This window comes from Monopterus albus, unplaced genomic scaffold, assembly GCF_001952655.1.
Source record: "Monopterus albus unplaced genomic scaffold, M_albus_1.0 scaffold272.1, whole genome shotgun sequence".
Lineage (NCBI taxonomy): Eukaryota > Metazoa > Chordata > Actinopteri > Synbranchiformes > Synbranchidae > Monopterus > Monopterus albus.
In genome coordinates, this window is record NW_018128152.1 from 228,847 (window position 1) to 255,953 (window position 27,107).

Genomic DNA, 27,107 nt, shown 5'->3' on the forward strand with positions numbered 1-27,107 from the left:
AAATTGCTCATATGCTTTGTCTAAGTCTTCCTCTTTATAAACTGATTCCCAGTTTTGCCCCATAAAACTCTTTACAGCATGTTCATTCGTCACCCTCCTATAGAAAAGATTTGTTTTTGGCCTCTCTTTTCTATACTGGCCCTCATAAACCACAAATACTGGTAGATGATCACTTATATCATTTATAAGTAATCCACTTGTCATTTTGCTGTCAATAACATTGGTAAATATATTATCTACAGTATTAGTGTTGCATGCTGGGTTGTTACTCTACTTGGTTTTGTAATTTTTGGGTATAAACTGCATCTATATATTGTGTTAATAAACTCCTCAGTTCCTGTGTGCTTGTTAGGATTTAACAAATCTATATTGAAGTCACCACATATGAACATTAATTTATGACTTATTGTCAAGTAATTTTCTTCCATCCAGTCATTAAATTTTTCTATGCTGGCTCCAGGTGCTCTATAAATACAGCTTATTACAACATTTTTCTTTTTTTCCACGAGTATTTCTACAGTCACACACTCCAGCAAATTATCCACCACCCTTGACATTTTCTCCACTTTCTTATAACAAAAGTTTTTATCTATGTACAAGGCCACACCACCTCCCATCTTATTCTCTCTGTTTGTGCATACCAAGTCATGGCCATCAAGGTCAAAATCCATTCTTTGTTTGAATATTGTATTTTTAATTCCATGGAGTATTCTATGTAGAGAAACTCCAGACACAAGGATTAATAGAGTGTGGTAGTAATGAGTCCTAAAACCCGGAACAGAATTAGCATTTTTGCACTTCTGGTTTCCTCACCCTGAAGTTTATGGGTCTTTTGAATGGGTTTATGGTTAGATGCCTGAAATAAGGCCTGTGGTTAACACAAGGCCAGTATATTTTCATGTTTTGTTCTAGGACATACAGTATATCAGTAAATAACCCACTCATGATTTTTAAAGCTTTTATGTGTCTTAAAAATGTGGTTGCCAACAAGTGGCTAAATGAGACTGGCAATTAACAGCAGGATTTATGGACAAATTACTGCTTTTAATAACTTGAACAGCCTTGCAAAGCATTTTTGCACTTCTGGTTTCCTCACCCTGAAGTTTATGGGTCTTTTGAATGGGTTTATGGTTAGATGCCTGAAATAAGGCCTGTGGTTAACACAAGGCCAGTATATTTTCATGTTTTGTTCTAGGACATACAGTATATCAGTAAATAACCCACTCATGATTTTTAAAGCTTTTATGTGTCTTAAAAATGTGGTTGCCAACAAGTGGCTAAATGAGACTGGCAATTAACAGCAGGATTTATGGACAAATTACTGCTTTTAATAACTTGAACAGCCTTGCAAACAAATTCTGTTCTGTTGTAGATAGCTCAAATAATTTAGCTAGTCAGCTATTTGGCATCTAATTATTAAAAATGACCCAGTATTTGAGGGAGACAGTCAAAAAGTTGTAAAACATGTATAGACAATCGTAGTGCAAAGAATTGTCTGAGGGTTTGAGAACCACAATAGTGGAAAAGCCTGGACAGTCTCAAGGTAGATGACTCAAATTCTGTCCTGTCTGTGCTCAAGCTGAACATTAAAGTGGACATTTGGACACAGTTGAAGTATCCACTACTTTATGTAGTTGTATGAGATAGTTTTTTAAAGTTAACTTACAGATGTATGCAGAGTATATCTCTCTGATGGATAATGAGCTTGGTCATCTAAAATGGTGCATTTACCCAAAATTCAACACGACGTGACAACAACTCCATGTATCTGAACGTTTTCACATGGCGCTAACTTAAAATGCCATAAGAATAATTGTTGCTATTAATGTCTTTCTACTTTAGATAGCAGCCTAGTCAGTGTAACTCTGTGGAGCTGCTCCTATTTGGAACTATTTGACATCTCTGTGATCCATCATTACTAAAAAAAAAAAAAAAAAAACTGTTCTTATATGGTTAATGGAGATGTTGTCACTCCTGTTCTTAATCCACTCTGACTTTGTTGATCCTCACCTTTTTTTTTTTTTATGTGGCCTTTTGAAGTATGTAGCCGGGCCGTTTGGATGAGCAACCATTAGTCTGCTGCTCTACTCATTATGGTAAAGTGTCAACACTTCAGTGTGGCATTCTGTGCCCGTGAATGATTCTCGATCTAATGTAAGTGGAAACATTAAGTGCCACAATCGTAATCTAAATTTACCATGGAATATAATGAAATACCTTATGCAATTGACATTTTTGAGACAGCAGGGATTCTTCACACACTAAATACATTGTGAAGTAAACAGCTGTGGTGTTTATAAAGCCTGATTCCCAGTTTGGCTTTAATACTGGGTGATGATGACTATGGCACGTAGTCAAGGCCAGACAACAGCTTGAGTTTAAATGAAGTGAATTTCTGTTATGAATGAATTCTATGACTCAACCAGACTCAAACAACTCTTCAATCCTGGTCTGTATGTTTAATGAGACGCATGAAAGGCTGCCATGATTAATCAAGTTAGATTCCATATTAAACACACTACCACATGATTGTTGAGATTTTGGACCTCCATTGCACCATGTTGAGGTTTTACCTACAATCATTCAATATATAGCTTCAAATGTAAAATTGAAAAACAGCAGGACGGTCAGGGACAATGGTCAAAGGAGAACTAGAGAGACACATCAAATGAAAAGCATAAAGACATATTTAGGTGTTATTCTCATACCCTCGCTCTCCCATCTGCAGCCATTTTATATGCATTGTGGTCAACATTTTAGCGTAATTTATGTAGTGGCTAAGTGAAGGCTGTACAGAGTGAGTTTCATTATGTGCTAGATAAGCCAGATGGGTGGAATCATAGATGCACCACACTGTAGCAAACATAATCAACCTTTTCAAATCCACCAGTGAACTAGAAAGAGGTTCTCAGAAATGGGGACGTGTTTGGCAGAAATCAAACAGTTGTGGGAAAAAAAAAACAGATGGCAAAATAATTTGAAAGAATTATCAATAAGACCAGAACGCGCAATCTTACATATTTAGATTTTTCATTTTTACCATTTTATATATGCGGTCCATTGGAGGTCAGTTTTAGGGCAGTTTAAATTTAGAACCTGTGGCAAAATTGTGTTCCACAAGGTTTCTTAATGTTTTTTTTTTGTTTGTTTTTTTACTTTGTGCCATTGCTTAAAGCTCCAAGCACTGCAAAGGGAAAAGTACTGGTTTATGTGAGATATAAAAGAGCAGCTGCAATGGTAACTCTCTCTTTGTGGTTCAGCTGCAAGGTGAGAAATCAAAAATAATGTATTGTTTTCCCCATCATGCTCAAAGAAACGGTCAAGTATGGTTCTGTTATATTGTATTGTAAGGTTTGGGTGAAAATAAATAACGCCTGGCTGCCTGGCTTTGCAGCTTGGCCACAAAAAATAACGCCTGTGCTGTAATTCTTCTGGAAGAGTTAAACTGTTATTTCAAATGTCAAAACAATAGATCAGAGTGAAATCTCTGTATGTAAATGTAGTGTTTGACCGTTTGCACCGTATCAGCCCACAGAAGTGAACGAGTTGTTCATTATCTCAAAACTGGACTCAGCCTTTGAGTAGTTGTCAATAACAGATCTGTTGGCAAACAGAAAAAAGATGTTGATCATAAGATCCTAAACTGTATGTGTGGCTCACAGAGCTGTAAATAAACAAAAAAGTTATAATAATAATAATTTGATCTGTGTGCCACTGTGTGAGTTGTTGTGCAAAACTAGTGAGACCTAAGGGGAATAAAACAATAGCATACATAAAATTGTAATGACGACTGTAAAGAGAAGAGTAAAACTTCACCTGCTACCACCAGGAAACCTGGGGCTGGCAGTGCTGTGTGAAGAAATACTATTCGGAAAAATTCCTGGCTAGAGTGCACAGTTCCTTGATCTTAATCATGAGGAAAACATTAACTTTGTGTGAGGTGTGTGGTTTTTAAGATCCAGCCACACACCCCCAGAGGACACTGTCGATGCCTGAAAGCTGCTCTCACAAGCCAAGAAACAGTTGGTTATTGGCCTTTTTGTGTCTCACTTGAAATTCCACATAATAAAACTCTGAAGGAATGGCTCATTTACAGTACCACCTGTATCAGTCCAAATGGATATGAATGCAAATTTAGCTTAAAGTAAGGTACATCAGTCTTAACATAGTTTACACTATTTCATTGTACTTGTTAGAATAATTTACCAGATTTTAATAGTCATCACTTTTGTTTGAACTCTTGTGTTTTTATTACAAAAAGTAATTAATTTGTCATTAATTGGACTGACCACTGGTTTGGCCTACAGATCACTGAAACACTGTTAGCATTAGCTTTATAATTAACAGCACAGCATATGGCCATTATACCATTATCCTGGCCCCATCTGTAGGAATTGTGGTAACAGTGAGAGGAACTGTGTCATTAAATTGTAACAAGTTTGTCCACATTAATATTCCAAATTTGTTGCAGGATATTAGGCTGTGCCACAGTATCATTCAGCTTCTATTATATTATTTCTTATTATATCTTGTATTTTTTTAATTCACCAGTATGTGAACTGTTCATGAATGAGTCACCTTACGCAAAAGAGTCACAGCCCTGAAATATTGTCAGTGGTAGGGTTATGTCCTGTAGCTCCACTTGTCTGCAGGACTGTGTATGGAGTTTAATGTCTGTGTCAGCTTCATGGTGTATCCTGTCCAGTCAATCCAGTCCACAGTTTGACCAGAGGGATGGTGGAGGGAGGAACACCTGGTTAGCCCCTCTATAACTGTCATAGGATCTAATGAGCTCCCTGATTATCTTCCCCAGGGACTATAGTACAGCCTGTGTACTCGATAACCATTTCTATTTTTACCCCCCTGGACAAAACCCATGCTGATTATAAATCACGGTATAATTGTCCATGATGCAGCGCAGACATGAACAGGATACTGCAGAGTTTGATTTGGAGACTTTTAACCCCTTGACACATGAAATGCAGTCGTCTTGATGAAAATATCCTGCATTGCAGATTTCCTCCACTGCCTATCTCGGGTGACTATGGAGGACCACTTTTCAAATGATGCTAATAACATGCACCAGTTGAACTGTTGTGATGTCTGCACTGAGAAGCAGTAGTGACTTCATGGCATAAAAAGGTGGGGAAATGGGATCCGATTTTTTTTTTTTATACCTGGGCTGCCCTCGTACACCACACCACATTGGTAATCAACCTCAAAATTCTCTGCAACCCACCCACACTTGATTTCCAATCTGAAGGTGATTAGTACTGACAAACTAATACGTGGCATAAGTTGGATTGTGTTTGTTTAGCTGATGTACAGAGCTCTGAGCCAACAAGCAGATTTTACCAAATCATGGGTGGCATGTACTGCAAACTGACTGTAAACAGTTTGGGTCTGTTTATGTGTGGTCATGGCTTCAGCGGATTGGCAGGCTGGAGCTGTATACACTGCTGCATTCTTTAGGCTGTTACTTTATCTTTGGTATGGATGAGGATGAGTCCCCAGATTCTCAGTTGTGATGGGTCAGTTGCAGTCATCCTCCCAACTTGTACACACATAACAAACCATAGAGTCTTACCAACTGATTAGGATTAGGATGACTCAGAAAACTGAGTAGGATTTGTTGAAAACAGGGATGTGACTGCCAGTCACAAAGGTGTGAGCAGTGGCAAGGAGACTTTGCCTATTCTGTGTGAGAGATCTCCAGTGGGTGCTCCCAGTACACCCCCTCCCTCTCACCTTTCCTGTATCCTCATGGGCTTTGGGAATTTCTCACCACGATCTGGTTAGACCCATTACAAAGACCCCGTGCCTCCAGCATTCATCACAGGAATATATGAAAGGGAAACTGGAAATGACAGGCTGTCTCTAGTGGACTGATTCTGAGCAATTTGTACGAACTGGTCTGGAGTTGTTGACATAGAACCACTGCAAAACTGTTTCTCAGTGCTGTGTTTGTATAGAAATTGTCCAGGACACTCATTTTACTAGCTTGTGGCGGAGGAGGAAATTATGCACAAATTTTAATTTTGTTCTTTTTCTTTTTTTAACCTCATGTCAATTACAATACACCACCAAAGAACAGTTTAGGTTTACAGACCAGAATCTAAACTTTCCCATTCAGCTGTTTATTTCCATCCTACAGTCCAAGCTTCCAAGGCTCCAACATTTGGAAATGACACCCAGCTTCATGTCATGATGCTCCCTGACACTTTTCTTTCATTTTTACAAGAGTCTCTGTTCTCTTTTCTTCCACAAGTTACAGTCGGGGCACTAATGTGTTTCTGTTTGTCTTTAGCAAGCAGAGAAAAAAGGAGGGGCTGATGTTTGCATATTTGACAGCCAGCCTCCAGGACGTATACCCTCCCAAGACGAAGTTCATGAGCAACACCCGCATACACATTTAGTGCACTATGAGGAGAAACCTAATGTGGTTTCCACCAGGGAGGGCCAGACCAGTTTATGAATATTGATATAGTCTGGCTGGCTGGGTGCTCGGTCAGCTGTAGGGCTGCAGTATTCTGTTTTCCAACCTGTCTGAATGTGTTTAACACGCCTCATTACAATAACAGTGTGACGCAGCCATCACCCAGTGCTGGTGGCTCTGCATTGCTGCTGACCAGACACTTACTCAAGTGTTGTTAGTGCCCACTGGCAGACATTTGACAAAAGCCTGAGTGAGCATGCAAGTCTGAATTCTTCTGTGTTGGTCGCTGGAGGCATACATTAAGAAGAATCTAGAAGTAGCCGCATTCCTCACAGAAATGTACACTACAGCATCCACACATCCTCCTATGTTTTTTAATCCCCCACAGAAAGCTCCATAATAATGAAGTGTGCTTGGAGCAAGCCTGTGATGTCACCCATCACTCTCTTGTCTTCACCTATATCCAATTTCTCTATGCTGCATGCTTGGCAAGATCTCTACACATAAGGGAAGCAATGGAAGGCACACATGCAAATGCACACTTAGGTTTTTTTTTCTCTCTCCCACACACACACTAGACATACAGCCATGTAATTTGACATAGAGCTCCTGTCAGACACAGTGTGGTTACTAGTCATACAGAGCTCAGGTCAAGGCCTGGGATTTAAGACAGTATTTTGTTATGCCTTCAAAGAAAGCATACAGTCATATCCAACAAATGTTGTTTACCTTTTCTGAAGCCATAATATTTATTCGTTGCTCATATCTGATTCATGATTTCTGATTCATACTTTCTAGGCTGTAGCTTTGAGATTTTTATGAGATTGGGAATTTCCTTTTTTTTTCTGTAGCATATGGCCACAGAGCAAGCATTAACCCCCCTTGCCTGATGTTGCTGTGCTGTTTTTCTTTTTAAACTGGTGGTGTTATTTATCTTGGCCTGCTGTTTCAAGCCCAGTTCCGTTCAGTAGACCCTGTGGAAGGCACAGCACCGTCATTTGGTCAGACCCTGAGGTTTGTACTGAGGCATGAATGGATCTCTGTGTTGTTCTCATAGATGTCTGGACTCAGCTGGGTTTTGAGGCAACGCCCTTATCTGACTGCTTTTGATAAAACCTTCCTCTAACAGTGACAATACTGTAGGCTCTTTACCTCCCCTAAAAGACACGGGCCATTTGAAACCAGAACACACTGGAACACTGATGCTGACACGTGAACACATGTCAAATGCATACTGTGCTGTTCATACCATACACTTTACACATGGTTCTGGCAGCTTCTCAGACAGAGTGGGATTTAGCTATTTGATGTTGAGTAGAAATTTGACACACACATGTGACCTATGTACACTCCGTCAGCATGACCTTTTGTGTCAGTGCTTTTATGCCATTTCTCTGGCCATTTATCAAGCCTTACAAGAGCCACTCTGTGCTGTAGCAGTACCCTGACCGAATATTTGAAGCAGGTATGGATGTTCCAAATATGCAGTGGCTGTGGTTCAGGAGGTAGAGTGGGCTGTTCTCCAACCGTAGGGTCTTTGGCTCAATCCCCAACTTCACTGTTCCACATGTCAAAGTGTCCTTGAGCAAGATACTGAACCCCAAGTTGCTCCCGGTGATATCACCAGTGTGTGAATGAATGTGTGAGCGAATGTGTGAGTGGGCAAATGGTGTTAAAGTGCTTTGAGTATGATTCTGTGTGTAGAAAAGCTCTGTACAAGTATAATTTACCATGTGCATTTGTTTAGTTTTTGTGTTGTTGATATCTTGAAAACAATTAGTCTCCTTCTAAACTGTAAAACCAAATTCATCTGAAACTAAAAACAAGGCAATGTGACCTTGAACATACACTGTATTTCTCTGTAATTCCTTTATTATCATGTCAGTCATCGATTATGTGGTCATATATCAATAAGCAGGATGTTATCCTGGGTGACTGTCGTGTCAGAGTCACATGCACTTCATTTCCTCACCAGAAGTGTGTGTGTGTGTGTGTGTGTGTGTGTGTGTGTGTGTGAAAGTAGAGTGGCTGTCTTGGCACCCAAGTGGAAACAAACCAGATGGCAACGTGTGCGGCAGTGTGTGTGACAGAGGGGCCTTGGAGATAAACGTCAGACGTGCGGCATGATGCTCCTCTGCTGTTCAGTAATATAGGTTAAATAAACTCTCTGGGATAAGAGCTGGCTGGCTGTGGCATCACTCAACTGTCAGAGGAGTCTGAACGTGACCTAGTTGATTTTTTTTCCTCTGGATTTGATGCTGTCATCATGAAATAAAGCGCTATGGTACAAGGGAGAGAGCACTCAAGTTAAAATTTAGAGGTGGGTCTAGTGAGGAGAGACGGAAAGATCATGGGAGAAGGTAATGGAGTTTCTAATGTGCTTTCTTTGCCCCATTTTGTCCAGATGTTTTAACAGTGAGTGTGGTTTTTCTTGCCACCCACATCTCATCCCCTGTCTCTCCACACATGCCTGTTATCAGGGAGGGATGCCCATTGTGTGTCAGATGAGTAATAGTCCCAAGTGTCTGATTGGGAGAAGTGCAATGTGTCATGGTTAAAGTATGTAGACTTCAGACCTCTCCTCCTGTAGATGGTGTTTCTTTCTTCTCCAAACGACATCCAAACATGACGAATGTGCATACATGTCTCAGTGATACACACTGAGCCACCACTCACTGTTTTGTATATGTTTGGTTCAGCACAGTATTGAGGGTTGTGTGAGGTAAATTATACAGCAAGTGTTCTTTTCTTACAGCTAAGATATCAACATGGCTTGACAACTCCAGACCTGCAGCAGACTCTGCCTAACCTGAAAAACTTCCTGGAGCATGGTCTGCTGGTCCGATGGTAAGAATCAGAAAAACGCTACACCAGTATTTTCTCATATGTCATTGGAGCCTGAACTGTTGTGTAAAATTCATGTATCGGTATTTACATTATTTTTATTGTTGTTTTTCCTTAATTGAACACAAGTTTTAGTCAGAATTGATTTTATTTTTCTCCTGTTAATAATTTACTATTTCATTATTTATTTGATCATTATTTGTTCATCCCATTAGATTATACAGAACAGAGGCTGTTCTTCTTGGGGTCCAATCACCCACCACATCAACAGACAACATTAAAATTAGATCCCAAAACACACCATACAATATGCTGACAAACTGAAAGACAAAATTAAACTTGACAATACCATACTTAGTAGTAGTAAGGTACCACCTCTGCACGTAATCAGTCCATCCACATTTATAAAAAAAAAAGTTATTGTTGATGAGATTTTCAACAGCCGCTTTGTCCTGATGAAGTGGAATGCTTAGATCTTTGCCTCTCTCCTTCTACAGTTGGTCTGTGTCAGGCTTGAGCGCCACTGTCCTACAGTATAAAAGAGAAAGCTGTCTTTGATCTTCACTCCTCTTTCAGGGTCAGCATGGGGGAAATGTGTATTGCACACATTAATTGAATAATCTTTTGTTTTGAAAGAAAAGAAGCCATGAAAAGCTCTCAAACGAGCCCTTCATTGCCCGCCTCTGTAATGGGAAGTAGAAGGGTCCAAAGATAGATGAGATGAAAGTCTGAGCCCACTAACCCTGAAGCTGTGTGTATTTGTGCGTATACATTTGGGGAAGATTTTAAAAAAGTGAAGGCAGAAGTGCAACTGTTCCACAGTAACGTGTTACAGCCACACTCCTATATTACAGTGAGACCACATGCTCTGTGCTGACTCAAAAGCCATGAGCTGAGAATAAAGACACAGCCTTTCAGTCCTTGTATCATTTGTTCTTGTGGGAGGAAGCCGGAGTACCCAGAGAGAACCCACACCAGCACAGGGAGAACATGCAAACTCCGCACAGAAAGGCACTGGATCGGCCGGGTCTCAAACCTGGAACCTTCTTGTTGTGAGGCGACAGCACTAACCACTGTACCTAGTTAAGATGATTTTAAAACTCACATAGGCTACCCTGTTGATTGACTAAATCACGTCCATTTCCAGTTCAGTGTCAGAAACATTATACCTTCTTCTAAGGTTGTGCTCCATGCAGAACCTCCTCACAGCCCTAACTGAGCGCAGTGGAGCACCAAAACACTGCAGAGCAGTGCTGATTTCTGAGTGTGTCTTCTACTCATAAAGTTCACAAATAAACTGAACATCAATTGTGGCCATAGCTGTGAGGTTACAAGTTGTTAAGGTATGAATGGGCAACTTCCTTTTCTTCTTCTTGGTGGTCTTGGCAGTTTGAAAACAAATGACCTACTTCTTCTGTGCACACCTAGCCTCCTCATTAGCCTGCATTCCTTGCATTTAACATAATATCACACAAACTAAACCAAAGAATTTTCTGTTTTCCCGTTTTGTTTTTAGAACAGAAAAATGCTGTTTGTTTTTCAGTTTTTCCAAAAGAATGAACGATACACAGATTCCTTTCTCATTAGCCTGAGCAACCCTGAGCTAAAAATGCTCTGAAGGCTTTTTTATGCCTTCGCGCTGGCAATAGCTGTGGCTGGGGGGATTATGTTTTGGGTTGTCTGTCCGTATGTCCGTATGATTCTTGTGAACGTGATATCTTAGGAACACCTCAAGGGAGTTTCTTCAAATTTGGCACAAGTGTCCACTTAGACTCAAAGAAGAACCGATTAGATTTTGGTGGTCAAAGGTCAGTCTGTCCCATACCCATGAATTTGACTGCTTGGCAGAGGCATACAGCCATGAAACGGTAATTCTAGTTTATATAGAAATCACAGAAAACTGCTGTTGTGTTCACCCTTCTTCAAGGTGGCTTTTTTGCTTCAAGTCCCTTTTAAACTAAACTCAAAAAAGGCCAGGAAACTGCCACGTGTGTGTTCTTTTTATACAGATACCGGCATGATGGTTAATCATGACATAGCCTATAGCAGGCACATTAGAAATTCAAAGCATACTGGCATCATTGTTGCTAATCAACAATGATGAATGAATGTGATAGGGATATGCTTTTATTTTTCGTATACATTTACACAATGATTAGGACTCAAAGTGTTTGTGCTTAGTAAACATATTAATGACTATGGTCACAGATCCGGTTCCTGTGAACAGTGTTAATATTTATCAGAGCTTCTTACACCTGCGCCCACAATCCCTGTTCCACCTCTTTCCGACTGCTCAGGAGGCAGGGCAAACTTGTCTCGGTAAAAATGCTGCCTCTCTTGATGACCTTTTATATCTTTTATATAGAATGGCATGGTGGAAAAGTGGCACAAAACTCCCTCCTTGAATCGACAGTGTAAAAGGGGCTTTACATTTACATCAGAAGCTGAAGCTATTTGCAAAATATTATACAGTAGTTAGAACAGAAACTAGCTTGAAAGGAAAATGCTGTCAAATTAGATTTATTTATTTATTTTGGAAAAAGTATATAAAAAGTATGCTTAAGTTTCAGCAGTTACACTGTTAAATCTGTCCTGTTATTATAAGACCATACACATTGCACCAACTTCAGTCAACTCAGTCTGCACTGAGGATGAGAAGGTAACTGTTTCATAGTGTCCTGTAATATGTAGGATATGAACAGATTTTTTTCACACACTATTGCACCATTTCCTTCCTATATCAGTTCCAGTCTTCTTTTCTGCCTTGTTTTAAAAACCCTAAATTCAAGTTTCCCACACTGGGACCCAGCTTATGAAATATGGATATATAAAAAAGCTAGATGGCAGCTGCAGGTAATTATTCTGTAGATTGTGTGAGAGAGAAACTAATCTGCTTCCTCTATTCCTCCTTGCCATCTCTCTCTTTCTTCCATGCATCCAAACAGGGATGATGTGATGAAGGATAGGATTTATGGAACCGTTTCCAGCACAGATTTGGAAACAGCTACTCCCATATAGAACTAATTCAGCATGCATCCAGTGTGCAGGGAGAGAACTTTCCAAAGTGCCAAGACCAAGGCCATTGCAGGATCATGTTGGACATTTTAAACAGAACAAATGGAGAAACAGGAAAATACAACATACAACATGTAGGAATATAAAAGTGTGTAAAGTATTTTTCATTCAGTGGATTATATGATGCTAGTCTGGCAATCATATCTTCATACATTTTTACTTTCATTTTATATACTGTCCAGCTCTAGTGAAAAACAGGCAGTATTTTTATTTTTTTTTTATCTTGCCGAAGGATAAGAAACGGTGGAAAAATGGTGAATCTATTACCAGGAGGGAGACGGAGAAATCGATTCTTTGCGCACTGCAGTCTGCTGAGATCAAAGCAAACGCGTTCAACATGCTCCCATTTGCCGCTCCACATCCACTGAAGACCTGGCAAAGGTTCACAGGGCCTTAATCCCACTCTGATGCCTGGAAGCAGGGCTCTGTGCAGAGCGCAGAGGGAGGCAAGGTGTCACAGAGCGCCTGGCCAAGCAGATTGAACGCTGCAGCTGGAGGACAGGAACCTCCCCAAAGACCCCATAGTGAGTGAAAAGTTAGCAAAACCACAGGAGCTCGCTTGTGTTACGTGATGTACACAGTGACTTGATATTGTCTCAAAAGCATATTAAACTAAAATATATAAACTAAATAAAAATAAGTAAAATATGAGGTTCGCTATATTTACAGTACTACATAATGATTTGGAAGTCGAATTCAAGCACATTTTCAGTTCATTTGATATTTTTCAAAGGTACATTGGTTCTTCAAACAGCACTTTCAACAAAAGTAAAATATGCAATGAGTTGGAAAAAACTTTTTTTTAAATTGTAAAGAAAAGAGAAGCATTGAGAATGAAAACCAGTTGACAGTGAGTTGAAAAGAAGACATTTTAAATGTAACATCAGTTTGAGTCAGCATTAAAACATTTGCTATTGTCAGTGTTTTTGCCTACTTATAAGCTAGTGAGACACGTGTCCGTCAGTGCTCACAGATTTTTACATCCTTGCTGGTATTGAAGAGAGCCTGCAATGGTTTTGTTGTTTTGTTTTGTTTTTTTGGCGAGCTGGGAGGATAAGTGTCTGCTACCATGTGAGTTTTTTCTACTCTGCAGTAAGCGCTGCTACCATGTAGCTTTCTTTCCCCCATTGCCTTATCAGACAATTTCACACAATCCCATAAACAGTCTTTCTGCCTCTGGTGCAGATCATGTGCTCTTAGGCCATGTTTCTCTCAATGTAGAAGGGATGTTTGGTTTCCAGGTGACTCTTCAGCTTGCTTAGCACCATGTTAGCATTCACTAACTTCTCCTGACAAATGATGCACTTGGGCTGAGGGCTGAGGGCTGAGGGCGACCTGAAGCCAGAAGACAGGCAGCTTTCATGATACTGTCTACTGAGTGCATAAAAAAGTACTATAGCTCTTTTTCTCTTTCCTAGAGGTGGTTTTTTAGGCTATGGGATTTGCCTCTGAATTGGGAAATAAGTGCCTACAAAGTACTGATAGAGTAAATTAAAAATTCATAACTTTTTTTTGTCATTTTACATCAATACTAATGTATGGTTGTCATAAAATCCCACAACACACCTGGATTTACCTCATAGCAAACCATTTAGAAACCACTAAGTTTCTTTTACTGCCAATAGGATTCTGTTGTTCATGACAGAAATGGTACAGTATATAGTGTGTATACATGTAGTATATACAGTATATATGCTCCTATCGTATGTTAAGTTAGTTACGTTTATATGCATAATTTAGTTCGCCTTTGGCTTGCAGACACGATTTAGCCAAGGCAAAATGTTAAACAAATATATGAAAATATGCTTTAATTTTTCAATGGAAAATTATTGTTACATCAGTGGCTTTACATATGCATTTACTTTTTATACCAGTGTTATATTTATGTTGTAAAAACAACAGTATTGTTTTAGATGTAATACATTAGACAATACACCACTGAGCAACGACAGGGTGTTGACAGCTTATTGATCGTCTTGCTTATGCTGTGCTGGGGTGCTTCTCTGTATTCAGACTGTCAGGCCAGACAGTGAATTATTCCTGCCTTGTTAAAGCAAAAAGAAAATTTCTACCATAGTGCATATCGGGTTTTTACTAATGTTTGCTCTTCTAGTTTCAAAGGGATTTTGCCAAGACATATCAAACAACCAAATCTTATCTACCATTATTTATTTTGGCCCAAAAGTGTGGCTCCTCAGCAGGATTTGGATGTGAACATGGGGGAAATTGTTAAGCCTGTCGGGAGATTGGACAGTAGAAAGGTCTGGCTTACCAAATTCCTGAGTCAGTCTGAAATATGCTAGGTTTGACAGCAGTGGAAAGGAAAAGAGCAGTCAAGAGGCTTTGGAGGAGTGAAGGCTATTTCTAGCTCCACATGTCAAGTTTTCTGCATATTGATATAGACAGAGACCTCTTAGCAGCACTTACATTGTGCTGTGAGGGTTGTTTTCAGAGTAATGCAGCAGAGAGTGAACCTCAATGACATCTAAAGACTTGCTGTAGGTGGTTTTTTGGACAGATTTCAAATTTTAATCGATCACCAAAGGCTGTTGTGCCTATGGGAGACATGAATGTGCATAATTTGTGACAATCTATCCAGCAGCACTTGTCAAAACATTTTACTTTTAACCACAAATGTTAACCTCATGGTGGTGCTTGAAGAAAATCATCAGTCATTAGGGTTCATCCTCTGGGTACCATGAATTGTTCACTCCACAAAAAGAGACCTGAGACACCCCAGAAGCAACAAAAATTCAGGTTTGGGATCCCAAATAGTCAATAATCAATCAATCTAGTTATATCAGTTGTAATTATAAAATAAACTACATACAAATTATAAAAAAAACTTTACCACCACCCCTGTTCCCTCTCTCATCTTTTTCTGTTCTACATTTCTCCTCCCACGGCTCTGGGGTCAGTGTTTAATGATTATTTGTGCACAGCTGGTCTTTGCAGTTCCTACAGTTTTCAGAGAAAATATTAGACTAGCGCATTTTATTTTTAATAATATGAAATCTTAGGCAACATTCATAACCCAGAGAAGCATCTGATAGGATATCACACACCCCTAAAGTGCATTGTATCATTTCCACTCCTCAGCGTGAGCTGCTTCCTGACAGCAGTGCACAGAACTGACAGTAACCTATGTGCTGACTGTGCTTTACCTGTAAAATGACTGATTGGGACGTGCAATTTTTTTAAGCATGGCTCATGAGCTGCTTTTGTGTGTTAATTAGTTCATGCATGTGTAAAGTATGTGGTGTCAGATAAGTGATTCTTAACAACTGGTGGATATCATCTCCTCAGCTCAACAGCCTTTCTCTCATTAACACTTTCCCATAGAAGCTTTCTGCACATTAACAAATGAATTATAAAAGAAACGGGCCTGAATTACAAACCTTCAACCTGCCATCTTACTTATGTCCCAACTGTAATGACAAATATTGACAACCTGTCCAATAGCAGTTGAGATATTTTAGTCTGAACAAAAGGGGTGGACCAGCCAAGGGACTAATAATGCCATTTCTAGAATTCCATTTGACCTCTTTTCAAAAAGTTGTTTAATGTTTATTGATACAAATAATTTGTGCAAGAGGAAGACATTTTCAGAAAGGGAACAGTTTATTAAGAAAATGAAAAAAAAAGAAAGTTAACAAGAGAGACAGTTCATGCAAGGTGAGGTTTTGGCCTTATTCTCTAATGATGCTGTACATGTTCCATCTTTTCCAAACAATTTTAGGAAATGTTTTTCAGCAGTTCCGTTCCCCCACATCATCAACGTTGCTATATGTGTAGTTTAATTGCCTGCATTAAAAAAAATCAACAGTGTAACAGTTTCAAGAAAAAACTCTTCTGACTGTTGGAGGTTTGATTGGCTGAAGTCCCCACTGACACACCCAATCTCCTCTTGTTACACATGCACTGCAGCACAATTAGATGCAAATAACAGAACAAATTCAGATGCAAGACAGAGTGGAACAAAATACCATTGTCCAAATACAGAATTCCTCATTATACTTTGTGTGATGTCCATGTAATTTTATGCCAGTGTGAATAATACATTTGTTTGTGGCATAAATGGTAATTTACAATCAGAGCAAATGGATCATATGTGATATCCAGCTGGAGTGAGGAATGGAAGAAAATGGCTGATTATAATTAAAATCAAAGCCATATAATCAGTCATTGTAAGAAGAATATCTCAATCAAGCTAAAGAAGCATAGCATTTTATAAGTGATGCACGGAATCCTTGACCTTTTCCCTCAGTACCAGTTGTCTCTGGTGGTTAAATCTGTATTATTTTTCAGAGTCCGAACCACATTTCCCACTTAAATGATAATTGACTTGTCATGACATCAGTCTTTATTCCTTTCCACCAAATCGGGTTTCGAGTTTTTGGACATGCATTTTAAAAGCCTATGATGATTTCATTTGGAAAGTCACAGATGAGTGTGAAAATGAGGTGTTATTAAATTAGGTGTTAAAGAGCACATTGTTTGCATTTTTCCAGAAAATGCATTGCTGCTGAATTAACCATATGCTCCTTAGGTGGGAAAGGCTAAAGGCATTTGTTTTAAATGATGTGTTTTTGGATGGACATGCAGTACTAAGTAAAACACAGTCCATCCCCTGTTCTCCTCATTTAAGAGGAACACTCTCACATGATCAGGCAATTACTCTCTTTGTTTCCTTAACTCTGACCTCAGTTGACCATCTGACATTTACATTTGCACACCTCCAATTAGCTTAAACATTGATGTTGAGATGCAGTATTTACAGGTTGTTACCATAAGTGGTTACATAGAGTACCTTCAGAATGTGAATGGTTCTCATTTACTGTATCACAGGCACTTTGAAGTTTGACAGGTTTTTCTTAAAACTAGACAGGCTTCTGTCCTGCCTATGAACCCTGTCAGGACCACCTCAGCAGGGTGCCAGCATGGGTCAAGCTCAGAGCCCTTTTTACAAGTTGGTCATGTGTTTAGCAGAGAAAAGGCCATCACAAAAATGCATGTGTCAACCAGTGCTCTCATCACTGATGTGGAAATGTTTTAAGCAAGACTTCCTTTACAAGTGCCAATGACCTGAGAACATTTACAAGGGCATCTATTATGATTGCATGTCCAACTGAACAACAAGAGATTTGTCTTCAACTCTTGAACCAACAGATGAAGAATCTCTTCAGAGCACAGAGAGGCCTCGCTTCACCTTTGACCCCAACAGTACAGTGCTTGGGCTCCCGAGATAGTGGACCAGTCATGTTAAGCAGACCGCCAAGACAGCCAGTCAGTTATATACATGGCCTTAGCTATCGGAAAAGGCAATGAGGCCCACATTCAAGTAAATTTATGGCTCCAGTACTGAGGCAGGGTGGGGTGTACCAGACCCCTGTATCAGTTATCTGTTATACAGGAAAAGTTTGACATACTTGGGTGGAAGCCTGGTGTGCTCTTCCACTCAGCAGAATGTGAGTATAATCTCTGAGGATGCACAAATGTTTTCTGAATGTTGTAAGTTGGCGTGCTTTACAAAGAGCTGCAGCTGTCTTTCTCCTGGGTCAGGGGAAAGGAGCTGGCTGCTTTGGGTGGAGGGTGCTGATGATACCAGTGAGGATCCAGGTCTAAATAGAAACTGGGTGTCTCATTCGCCCCCTTAGAACATCCCTGTCACGTGAGCTGTAGAGATTGTTGTCTATGCCAATAAATGGAACACAAATCTAATTACAAACTAAATCATGTCTTGAACTTGATACCACACATAGATTCAGTTTTATTGTCATTGCTTTTGTTGATGTCCTTGCTCATTTAGCATCCCTCCCTTTCTTCCTCACAGTGACCAACACCATTTCTCTAGCTCCATCCTGGTACCAACCAAGTCCCAGCTCAGCATGTGTGCCGCTTCAGAGCTAGGCTCCCCCTACCACACTAGCTCACCAAGCCAAGGCCTGAGGAAAAGAGCGAACTCAGAAGCAGATGAGCTGACCTACAAGCCAACCCCTCCACCCAGCTACAACACAGCCATGGGTGAAGAGCAGCCCCCAGCTGACCTAACGCCACCCTCACCTTCACTGAAACATCTTGATGCTGGCATGGCCTCATTAAGCCTGAGCAAAACTATGGATGCCAGCAAGGAGGGAGAGCAGAACAAAGAGGAGCGGGGTGGGGAGACAGCAGTGGAGGTGGAGCGATGCAGAAGTGCTGACAAAGTCACTGAAATAGATAAAGAAGAAGAGGCTGAAGAAGAACAGCCCAGCAGCACAGCAATGCCAAACTGTTCTACAGTGCAGGAAACTAGTGAGGAAACAGTGGCTGCTGTTCAGCACACAGGCACCATGAACGGCTCTTTGGTGCCGGGACAGGCGCCAGTTAGCCTGGTCTCAGAACTGTGCTGCTCTGTGGAGCAAGCTGAGGAAATTATGGGCACAGAGGCCACTGGTTTAGGCCTGGGATTGGGTTTAGGGATAGGGTTAGCTGACGAGGCCCAACTGGAAGACTACCGTTGCATCCCTGTGGACCACGCAGTAGCTGTGGAGTGCGATGAACAGGTGCTGGGTGAGTTGGATGTGGCTGGCTTTGAGGAGTTCTCCAGACGCATCTATGCACTCAGTGAGAACATGTCCAGCTTCCGCAGACCACGCAAGAATTCTGACAAGTGAGGCGTAGGACCTGATAATAGAGGGAGACATGAAAATACTTACACAGAAGGTTTGGACAAGGCAGGGACATGAACTGAGAAGGCGGAGATGTGGTCCTCAGTCCCTAGTCGCAGCATCGTCAGTCATAAGAGCAATTCTGGAATAACAACCAATTCGCACTTATTGTAAACACTTCCACAGTAACCTTTTAATTGAAATACAGTTAATGGTGCGAGTACTGGAACAGTAAACCTAACTTTTAGTTTTGATGCCTGCATTAAAAAAAAATATACACAATAAATAAAGAACAATAGGTTAGCATTTTTCCTCATAAAAATGATTTGGTGCCAGCTTTTGTCAGCTGTTCTATTCTGTTGTTCCATACCAGTGACCATTACTCTGACATGATGCACAAACTGTATATCACTTGCACTTTGTTTTCAAACCAGTACTGCATTAACAGCCCTAACATCATCACCTCTAAGATTCACCACCACCCTCTGTATGCCAGGCTCCAAATTCTTTTCTTTATCACAATACCTTAGGTTTCACCTTAACAAGAGAAGTGTCTGCCTACTTCATAATGTTTTTGTTTGTTTTTTATTTAGCATTTTATCAGTTTCATTAACACAGACAACAGATGCAGTCAAAGTTGCAACTCTGCGTTTTATAAAAGTGGGCCATGTTCTATCAGACATCCTGCTGTCCCAGTACTTCCACCTTTAACTGTACAAGCAAATGTTTAGGCATTTCCCAAGCATTCACTGCAGTGCATGGCAGTGGTTGCTTGCAGGACAGAAGACATGGGCACATGTATGTGTGTGTCGGGGCTTCACATTAGCATGTAACCTAAGTTGCATGGTCACCATTAGGTTTCAGATAATCTCACCAGTGACCTTTGAACAGGGCAGGATTTTGCTACCACAAAGTGAGGTGTGAGCTGGAACCAGTGGGCCATTCAGAGGCACCATGACACTGCATCTGCCCTTCTTCAGCAGCTCAGCCCACTCATCATTCTCCACATGGGATTTCTTTTTCAGGTCTTGAAATGCAATTGTTTTTCTGGCCATCTCCATGTCCTCTTTTTTTTCCTTTTGTAGATTAACTTCAGTGCTAATATTATGTCCGCTGATTCTCACATTCATTAGATCAAAAATTCAATTCTATGTCTGTGTTCTGTTGGAATGTCCGACTCAGGCTCTACTGTAAGTGTTAATGCAAGTCTCATAATCCCACTGTCTGAGATTTTGGCCCTCGTCTCCCTGATCTGAATGCTTTTTGCACTGGTATTCAGTTATTACATTATTTATGTTTCTCAACAATTGTGTGTGCTTTGTTTCAAAGGAAATCAATATAAACTTTTATTTTCCCCTATTACAATGGATGCAAGTCATTAATATTGTCAGATGTAAGATTCATAACTAGTGCGTGGGTCCTCATATGGACAGCTGCTCTGCTTTGCCTGCCATGACAAACATGGACTGTCCACTGACAGCCCACTTTGTTCAGATCCAATACTAGGGTTGGTAACTGTTAAGAAGAATTGTATTTAAAACGTTAAAAAAGAACCATTTTAGATCATTTCCCTAAGCTGCGATACAGTTCAGTAAGTGACCATGTACATATACTTTTGTATGAAAGTTTCTTTTGTTTTGTTTTTTGTTGCTGTTGTTATTAAAGACTTGCAGTCCAATGGCATGGATGTATGTAGCCCTGTTCAAAGAAGTGGTCTGTCTGCATTTGTATTGGTGTGGGTGTGCTCACGTTTGAATGTGAGAATAGTATAGCAATGAAATTACTTGTGTAAAACATGTAGGGTACAGTGGTTTCATATGTTTTCAATCTTTCCTGGGAACAATTAAATTAAGAGTCTACACTACAGCCATGCTAGCAACTCTGCCAGGTGGTGCTCAGACCTACATGCTAACATCAGTTTGCTAATATGTAAATACTAACATGCTGATGCTAACAAATAACAATATTGAATGTGTTTACCATCTTGGTTTAGTGTGTCAGCATGCTAACATTTGCAAATTAGCACTAAATTTGAAGTCCAGGTGAAGCAATTCACTGTTGAGACAGTTCACTAGAAACATTTCACACACAAGTGGCTTTTTTTAACATGGGCTTTTCCACTGCTGACACTATCCACTATACAAGATAAGCCTACATTAACAATGTCTGTTCCAAATAGGTGTCCCAATACAAGGGCCCTGGAACTGGCACACTCAAATAGGAAGCAGCCATTTATAATGTTAACAAATTCTTCCTTAATTACATGTCTACATCCCTGCTGTGTTAAGTCAAATGTCTCCTGTAAAAAGGCTTACAAAAAGGTGTGTGCAAGCCAGCACAGTGATCGGGACAGATGAGTTAAAACGCCTGCGGGATTGGATCAAGGGCCTCCAACTGCACATCCTCGTATATATTCATGGATTATTACAACCCTATTTCAACTGATATTTAAGGACAGAGGAAAGAATCCAAGTGCATCCTCCTGTGAATCACCTGAAACACATTAATATGGCAGGTGCAGTATTTGCTCATTGTTTGAGTTTCATCTTCCTGGGTAAGGTCCTGTTTCAAATATTATAATTAATTTAATTTTGCCAGATAGAAGCCTTTGTTCCTGACTGGCTGTTTAGGTTTCGGAGTCTTGCTGTGGGAGAAATTGTGAAAAATTGTAGTTTCCTGAAAAAGCTTCAAGGTTAGTGCTGGATGGTAAATAGTTTGTCTTGTTGATACTCTAGCCATGTCTAAGAGGAGTAGCTGTTGTGTCTTGTAGGTTAGTTATACCACATTTGTTTTATTCTTTATTTTGTTTGACTAGATGAAACTTAAAGATCCGCCTATGAAGCTGCTTTAGTTCAGGTTCCTAACGTTATATTGTTTTACATTTTGAAATAATAAACACCAGGTGATTGGCCAGGACAAATGAAAGCTTTTTGCTTTTGTTCACCTTGACACTGAGAACCCCAGATCTAATACATGTGCACAGGTAATGGTACATGTGGTTAACCTTACAGTTCAATAATCATAAATTAGGATCACAATGGCAATAAATCACTTTAATTAGCAAAAGACAGAACATTTTCAGCCATCCGGCCTTCGTCGGTGTCACCATACAACTGCTTATTTAAACATGACACACAGGTGAAACAGCGGGCTTTCTAATTCACTGAATCAAAAGATAAACTGCCATAAACAAGATATAATCAGCTTTTCCACGGGTCTTTCGCAGAAAATATTCGAGATCAAAACTAGAGAACAACTCATAAACCCGTGATTTTTCCTGAAATATTGTTAATCTTTATCACTCAAAATTTGAATATTATCTGTGGGTTTACCACTGTTCTACTAGCATGTTTGATCAATATTAGAAAACAGAAACCACTGTAACCCAAAAGAAGATTAACATTTTTGACAGTTACAGCTGTCAAAAAGAAAATGTTGGAAATATAGAGGCTCTTGCTTTGAATGAATGAAGCACATCTGCAGCTGCTGGACATCACTAGTTTCTCAAAGCTCTGGTTTGATCTTCTTTGATCCACTCTTCTTCCAGCCTATTCCACAGTTCACTAACTGCAGTGTGTTTCTTAGCCATAACTTTGTCAAGGATTTTCAGTTGGGATTAGATCAGGACTCTTGGCTGACCATTTCACTATTTCAGTGTTCTTAGCTTCAGGAAACTGCTTTATCTGTTTTGCAGTGCGACAGGGGGCATCGTCTTGCATGAACATTGCGGGCTGATTAGAAGATGCTCACAGGGAAGGAACCACCAGTTACCAAAAGAGATTCTGATAATCATTTGCACTCACCCTGCCCTGTAGCTCTATAAGAGGCCCAGCTCATGCTGCAGAAAACATCCCCAAACCATGACGCCTCCTGCACATTTTCCTGACTTCCTTATGCACTTTGGGTTCAGTCTTTCCCCAGTTTGAGGCTGAACTTAGTGTCTCCCATTGGACCCAAATAAATTATACTTGTTCTCTTCACTAAAGTGAACTTTGGACCAGTTCTCCTCTCTCCAAACAACATGCTCTTGAGCAAAGGTTATTCTAGCCCTTTGTTTCTTTCTGGTGATTAGAGGCTTGGTCACTGCAGACTGGCCTTTCAGTTCAGATTCTCACAGCAAGACACTGTATGCAGAGACAGATCCTTACCCTGTTCAGTCCTGAACTGGTGAGCAATTCCAGTGTTAAACTGGTTCCCCACTGAAAGCCTCCACATTATCCTGTCCTCTTGTGCATTTGTTTTAGGTGGATGACCAGCCTTCTGGGGGGAATTAAATGAATTAGTGTTATTGTAAAGCGAGCTGTCCCTGGTAGGCTAGTGGTTAAGGCGCAGCGCTCTCGCCGCTGCGGCCCGGGTTCCAATCAGGGTTGCGTCAGGAAGGGCATCCGGCGTAAAACACGTGCCAAATGTCAACATGCGAGTCGTCAGTGTGACGATTCGCTGTGGTGACCCCTAAACGGGAAAAGCCGAAAGTGACTTTCTTTCAGTGTTATTGTAAAGCTGTAATATTCAAAAAAATCACAGACTTGGAGTGACCAACTTCTCTGGAAATAACAAAGGACATTCTTTTGAGGACAGTGAAGTCCAGATCCTCTCTGGAGAACATCGCTGGTTTGAGAGAGGAGTTAAGGAAGCTATTTTTGTCCAGATAGAACAACCCTCACTAAATAGGGGTGGTGGACTAAGACACAACTTGTCATCCATCTACAATCCTGTTTTGGGATCTCTGCCCAAACATGCCCACCAGGACAATAGGCGTCAGTCGACAGGTGAGGGTTCAAAGACGGGTAACGACGCTCACTGATACTGGGCTATAACGACTCAGTTGTTAGGGGACATTGTTGGGCATCAGAGGACTATATATTCAGAAACATCCCCTTTTAATGCAGGCTAATTATGAGGTTTCACCTGTGTGTCATGTTTAAAAAGCAGTTGTACTGTGGGATTTTGACAGTGATGAAGACTTGATGGCTGAAAACATTCTGTCTTCCTGCAGAATACCAATTGTGTGTGTGTGAGTGTGAGTGTGAGTGTGGTGGAGTCCATACGTAAAAGTTTAACCTTACAGTTCAGTCAGTACTTGAAGTCAGCCCTTTTCTGAAATAAGCCATGTATTCTTTTACCTCCATATAGACTTGACCAAATAAATTTCACTTTGTTTCCAGTCTTCTATGTATCAGTTTGTTCACATTAAAATACTGGGAAACAGTAACTCAAAGCATTTGAAGCATTCTGTGTGCGTCTAATTAACTTGGAGGTTACAAGTTAATTGTGGTTGGCCTCATACAAAATCTTTTAGCCCATTATTCATTGAAATAAATCTTTGGAATCACTTTTCATAGTCTTTCCCATTAGGAATTTCTGTCATGGTTGCTGAATTGCCCTTTCTGTTTCCAGAATCACATACAGCATTTTCCCGCTCCTTGAGCCTTTAAGCTTTTTGTGTCGCTCTGCAGGCTGTCTCTCCTCACAACTAAGCCCCTGCAGGTGTTTGAAGGCTTCAACACTCAGCCCTCTGGAAATACCATTTCATCTGAGCAGAGACAGGACAGCTGTGCCATCAAGACCTGTTCCAGGTATTCCACGTGAGCCCGTGTGCCTTGTCACAGGTATACTTTTTAAAATGATATTTTATAGGTCATTGCTATATTTTAAAGTTTATGAGAACAAGAACCAAGGCACTGGGAATGAAAGGAAGCAGACCTTATTTCTTTGCTCACAAAGTTGAGTACTCAGTTTAAAGAGTTCAGAACTGTTTCAGATTATGGTGTGCTCTACTGTTCATCATCACACACACCTCACAAAATACACAAGAGCCACACCAGCTCTGCTAGCTGCCTAAGTCCAGGCCTCTGGCTTTACACCAGGATGTGTGTCTTTATATGTATGTGACAGTCATGAATGAATCACCACTCTCACCTTTATATCTATAGCAATGTTTTCATTAACTCATTTGATTTAAATAGTCACCTGCACAACTGTCCTGCCCATCTAATGTCTGCCCAGTGATATCATAAGTAGGATAAACAGTGTGCACAGGGAGGTGAAGAGCTGTCAACACCTCATTCAAACATCAGCCATATCACGTGACAGGTCAGTCACTTGCTGTGATTCTGATTCTCTATATTCTTGTCATGACTTGGTCGCTCTCATTCAGACCTCTTGTCATTATTGCTGTGGGTGTCACTCATGCACTGTAATCCTGTGACTGCCATATGTTTGGTATGTTTTGGAAATCTGTGCACAAAGTCAAAGTATTTCATAGTTGCATTACAGTAGATTTTGTAAATTAATGACTATTGCACTTCTTTTGTCAATAACACCACAGTAGGAAGAGAAGCTACAGTATATATACGTATATACTCAGTGTAAATTCTTCCTTCTAGTCAATTTAATTTTTTTGTTTTAGGCAGATGACCACGGCAAAGTAAATAACGTCTGATGGGTATCTGGGAAATACACTTACTTGCTTTCTTACTGAGAGTAACATGGATGATGAATACCACTGTCATGTATGTGCTTTAAACTAGTGCCCATCTTAGAAATGAAACCATGAATTCTAAAGCATTTATTTTTACCTTTGGACAAATTACACTATCTATTTGCCGCATTTCCAGTGTGTAGAAAAGCTAACCTCTTCATATTTAATAAACAGAAAGTAAATATGAATTGACCTTGTGCTGGATGTGTCACTAAACAACCGGTGCCATAAAGTGAGTGTTTAGAGGAGGCCAGGATTCAGAGATCAGCCTTGGCCAGTGGAGAGCTTAGGACCCAGGTGGATCCACTCACCTCAAACTGCCCTGGACCTTGACTTGGTTGGTCGTCACTGTACTGTGACCTCTGTAGCTTTTGGCCAGTAGAACCTTGCTCCTCCTCTCACCCCCAGTGGACTCTTTTAAAACTTGAGTCCAGGCCTTTCCCAGGCATCTTCCACCAACTCAGGCTTATATAGGGCTGACTTATTCTCTCCACATGCTCCAGTTGCACAGCATAATGAAATGCAGTGGTGTCCAGCTGCAATATCAATATTGGGATTGGAGTGCTCTGAGTGCAGAATTCTGGGTAAAACAATATATTTATATCACAACTATAACTGTGACGGTTTTATTATGGATCTTGTGAAATGTAAACCAATTGCTGAACACTGATGTCATCATGCTCATATGAGGATTTGGTGGTAAATATGTGCTTGAAGACATTGTGGTTTTTTGACATTACCTTTCAGAAAGGCTGAATGACGTAACTGACACCTGACATACAGAGGAAGAGGGAGTACTCCCCAGACACACAATGGGCTTTAACAACAATCCCCCTATAGCTAACAATAAAAACTATAACAAAAGGCATATCACAGCACAGAGGGAAATGTTAGATTTTTGCCGGATAATCATTCTACCATTGTGCTGTTTACTGTGGATATGTTTGAAGTAGATGCACTTTCACGGATAACATCATGTTTTCTCCTCTCTTATTTCTGGGAATGACTCCCTCTTTGTGTGCCTTTGAGGCACAGCCATGCTTTGATTCATGGTCCTGATCTCATGACGAACACACTGGCTGAGCACCAGTCTTCCCAAACAACTGTGGTGTCCTGCTGAGCGACTACCAAGGATTACATTTCACCTCATGGCATCTGATGAGAGGAAACTGCCAGGAGTGAAAAGAAACTCCGTTGGTGTCTTCATGTTGTTTAGTGGATTGTTTCAGTATGTTTTTGCTGTTTTCAGTTCAATCATTCCCATTTCTACTTTCCTATATGCCACACCTAGTGTGTCCAGGTGTGATGTGAACTCTTTCCACTTTTTCAGGATGGTTTATTCCATTTAAACCATTGCCTATTTTTGTGCTGCACTTATTTGAAAAGGCTTATAAAAAGGCAGCAGCTTAAGTGTGTAAGTTAAGCAGATTGGTGGCTCTGCTCCTCAGTTCAGCATCTTCATCATCTTAATATCAAGTAGTACAATGTTTACTATTCAATGTAGTTGGTAGAGAGCTGTGTCAGAATCAGACTTTTCTGATCAAGTATTGGTGCAGCATGGCCAAAGCCAAGGGGGTGCCTAGGGGCAGCACTGACCACCCCCATAATCAGAGGTGTTTTC

At 40.4% G+C, this 27,107-nt stretch overlaps 1 protein-coding gene across 2 annotated transcripts in view; it reads left to right on the plus strand.

The window, feature by feature from the left end:
* The window catches only part of uvrag (UV radiation resistance associated gene), a 96,462-nt gene extending 76,678 nt beyond the window's left edge, over positions 1-19,784 (plus strand). For both annotated transcript variants that reach the window (XM_020622072.1, XM_020622073.1), the window contains exons 14-15: positions 9,192-9,283; positions 18,189-19,784. In XM_020622072.1, the coding sequence (XP_020477728.1) occupies positions 9,192-9,283; positions 18,189-19,011 (915 nt within the window). In that variant the 3' untranslated portion in view covers positions 19,012-19,784. The remainder of the gene's footprint in view (positions 1-9,191; positions 9,284-18,188) is intronic.
* Positions 19,785-27,107: the final 7,323 nt, after the last annotated feature.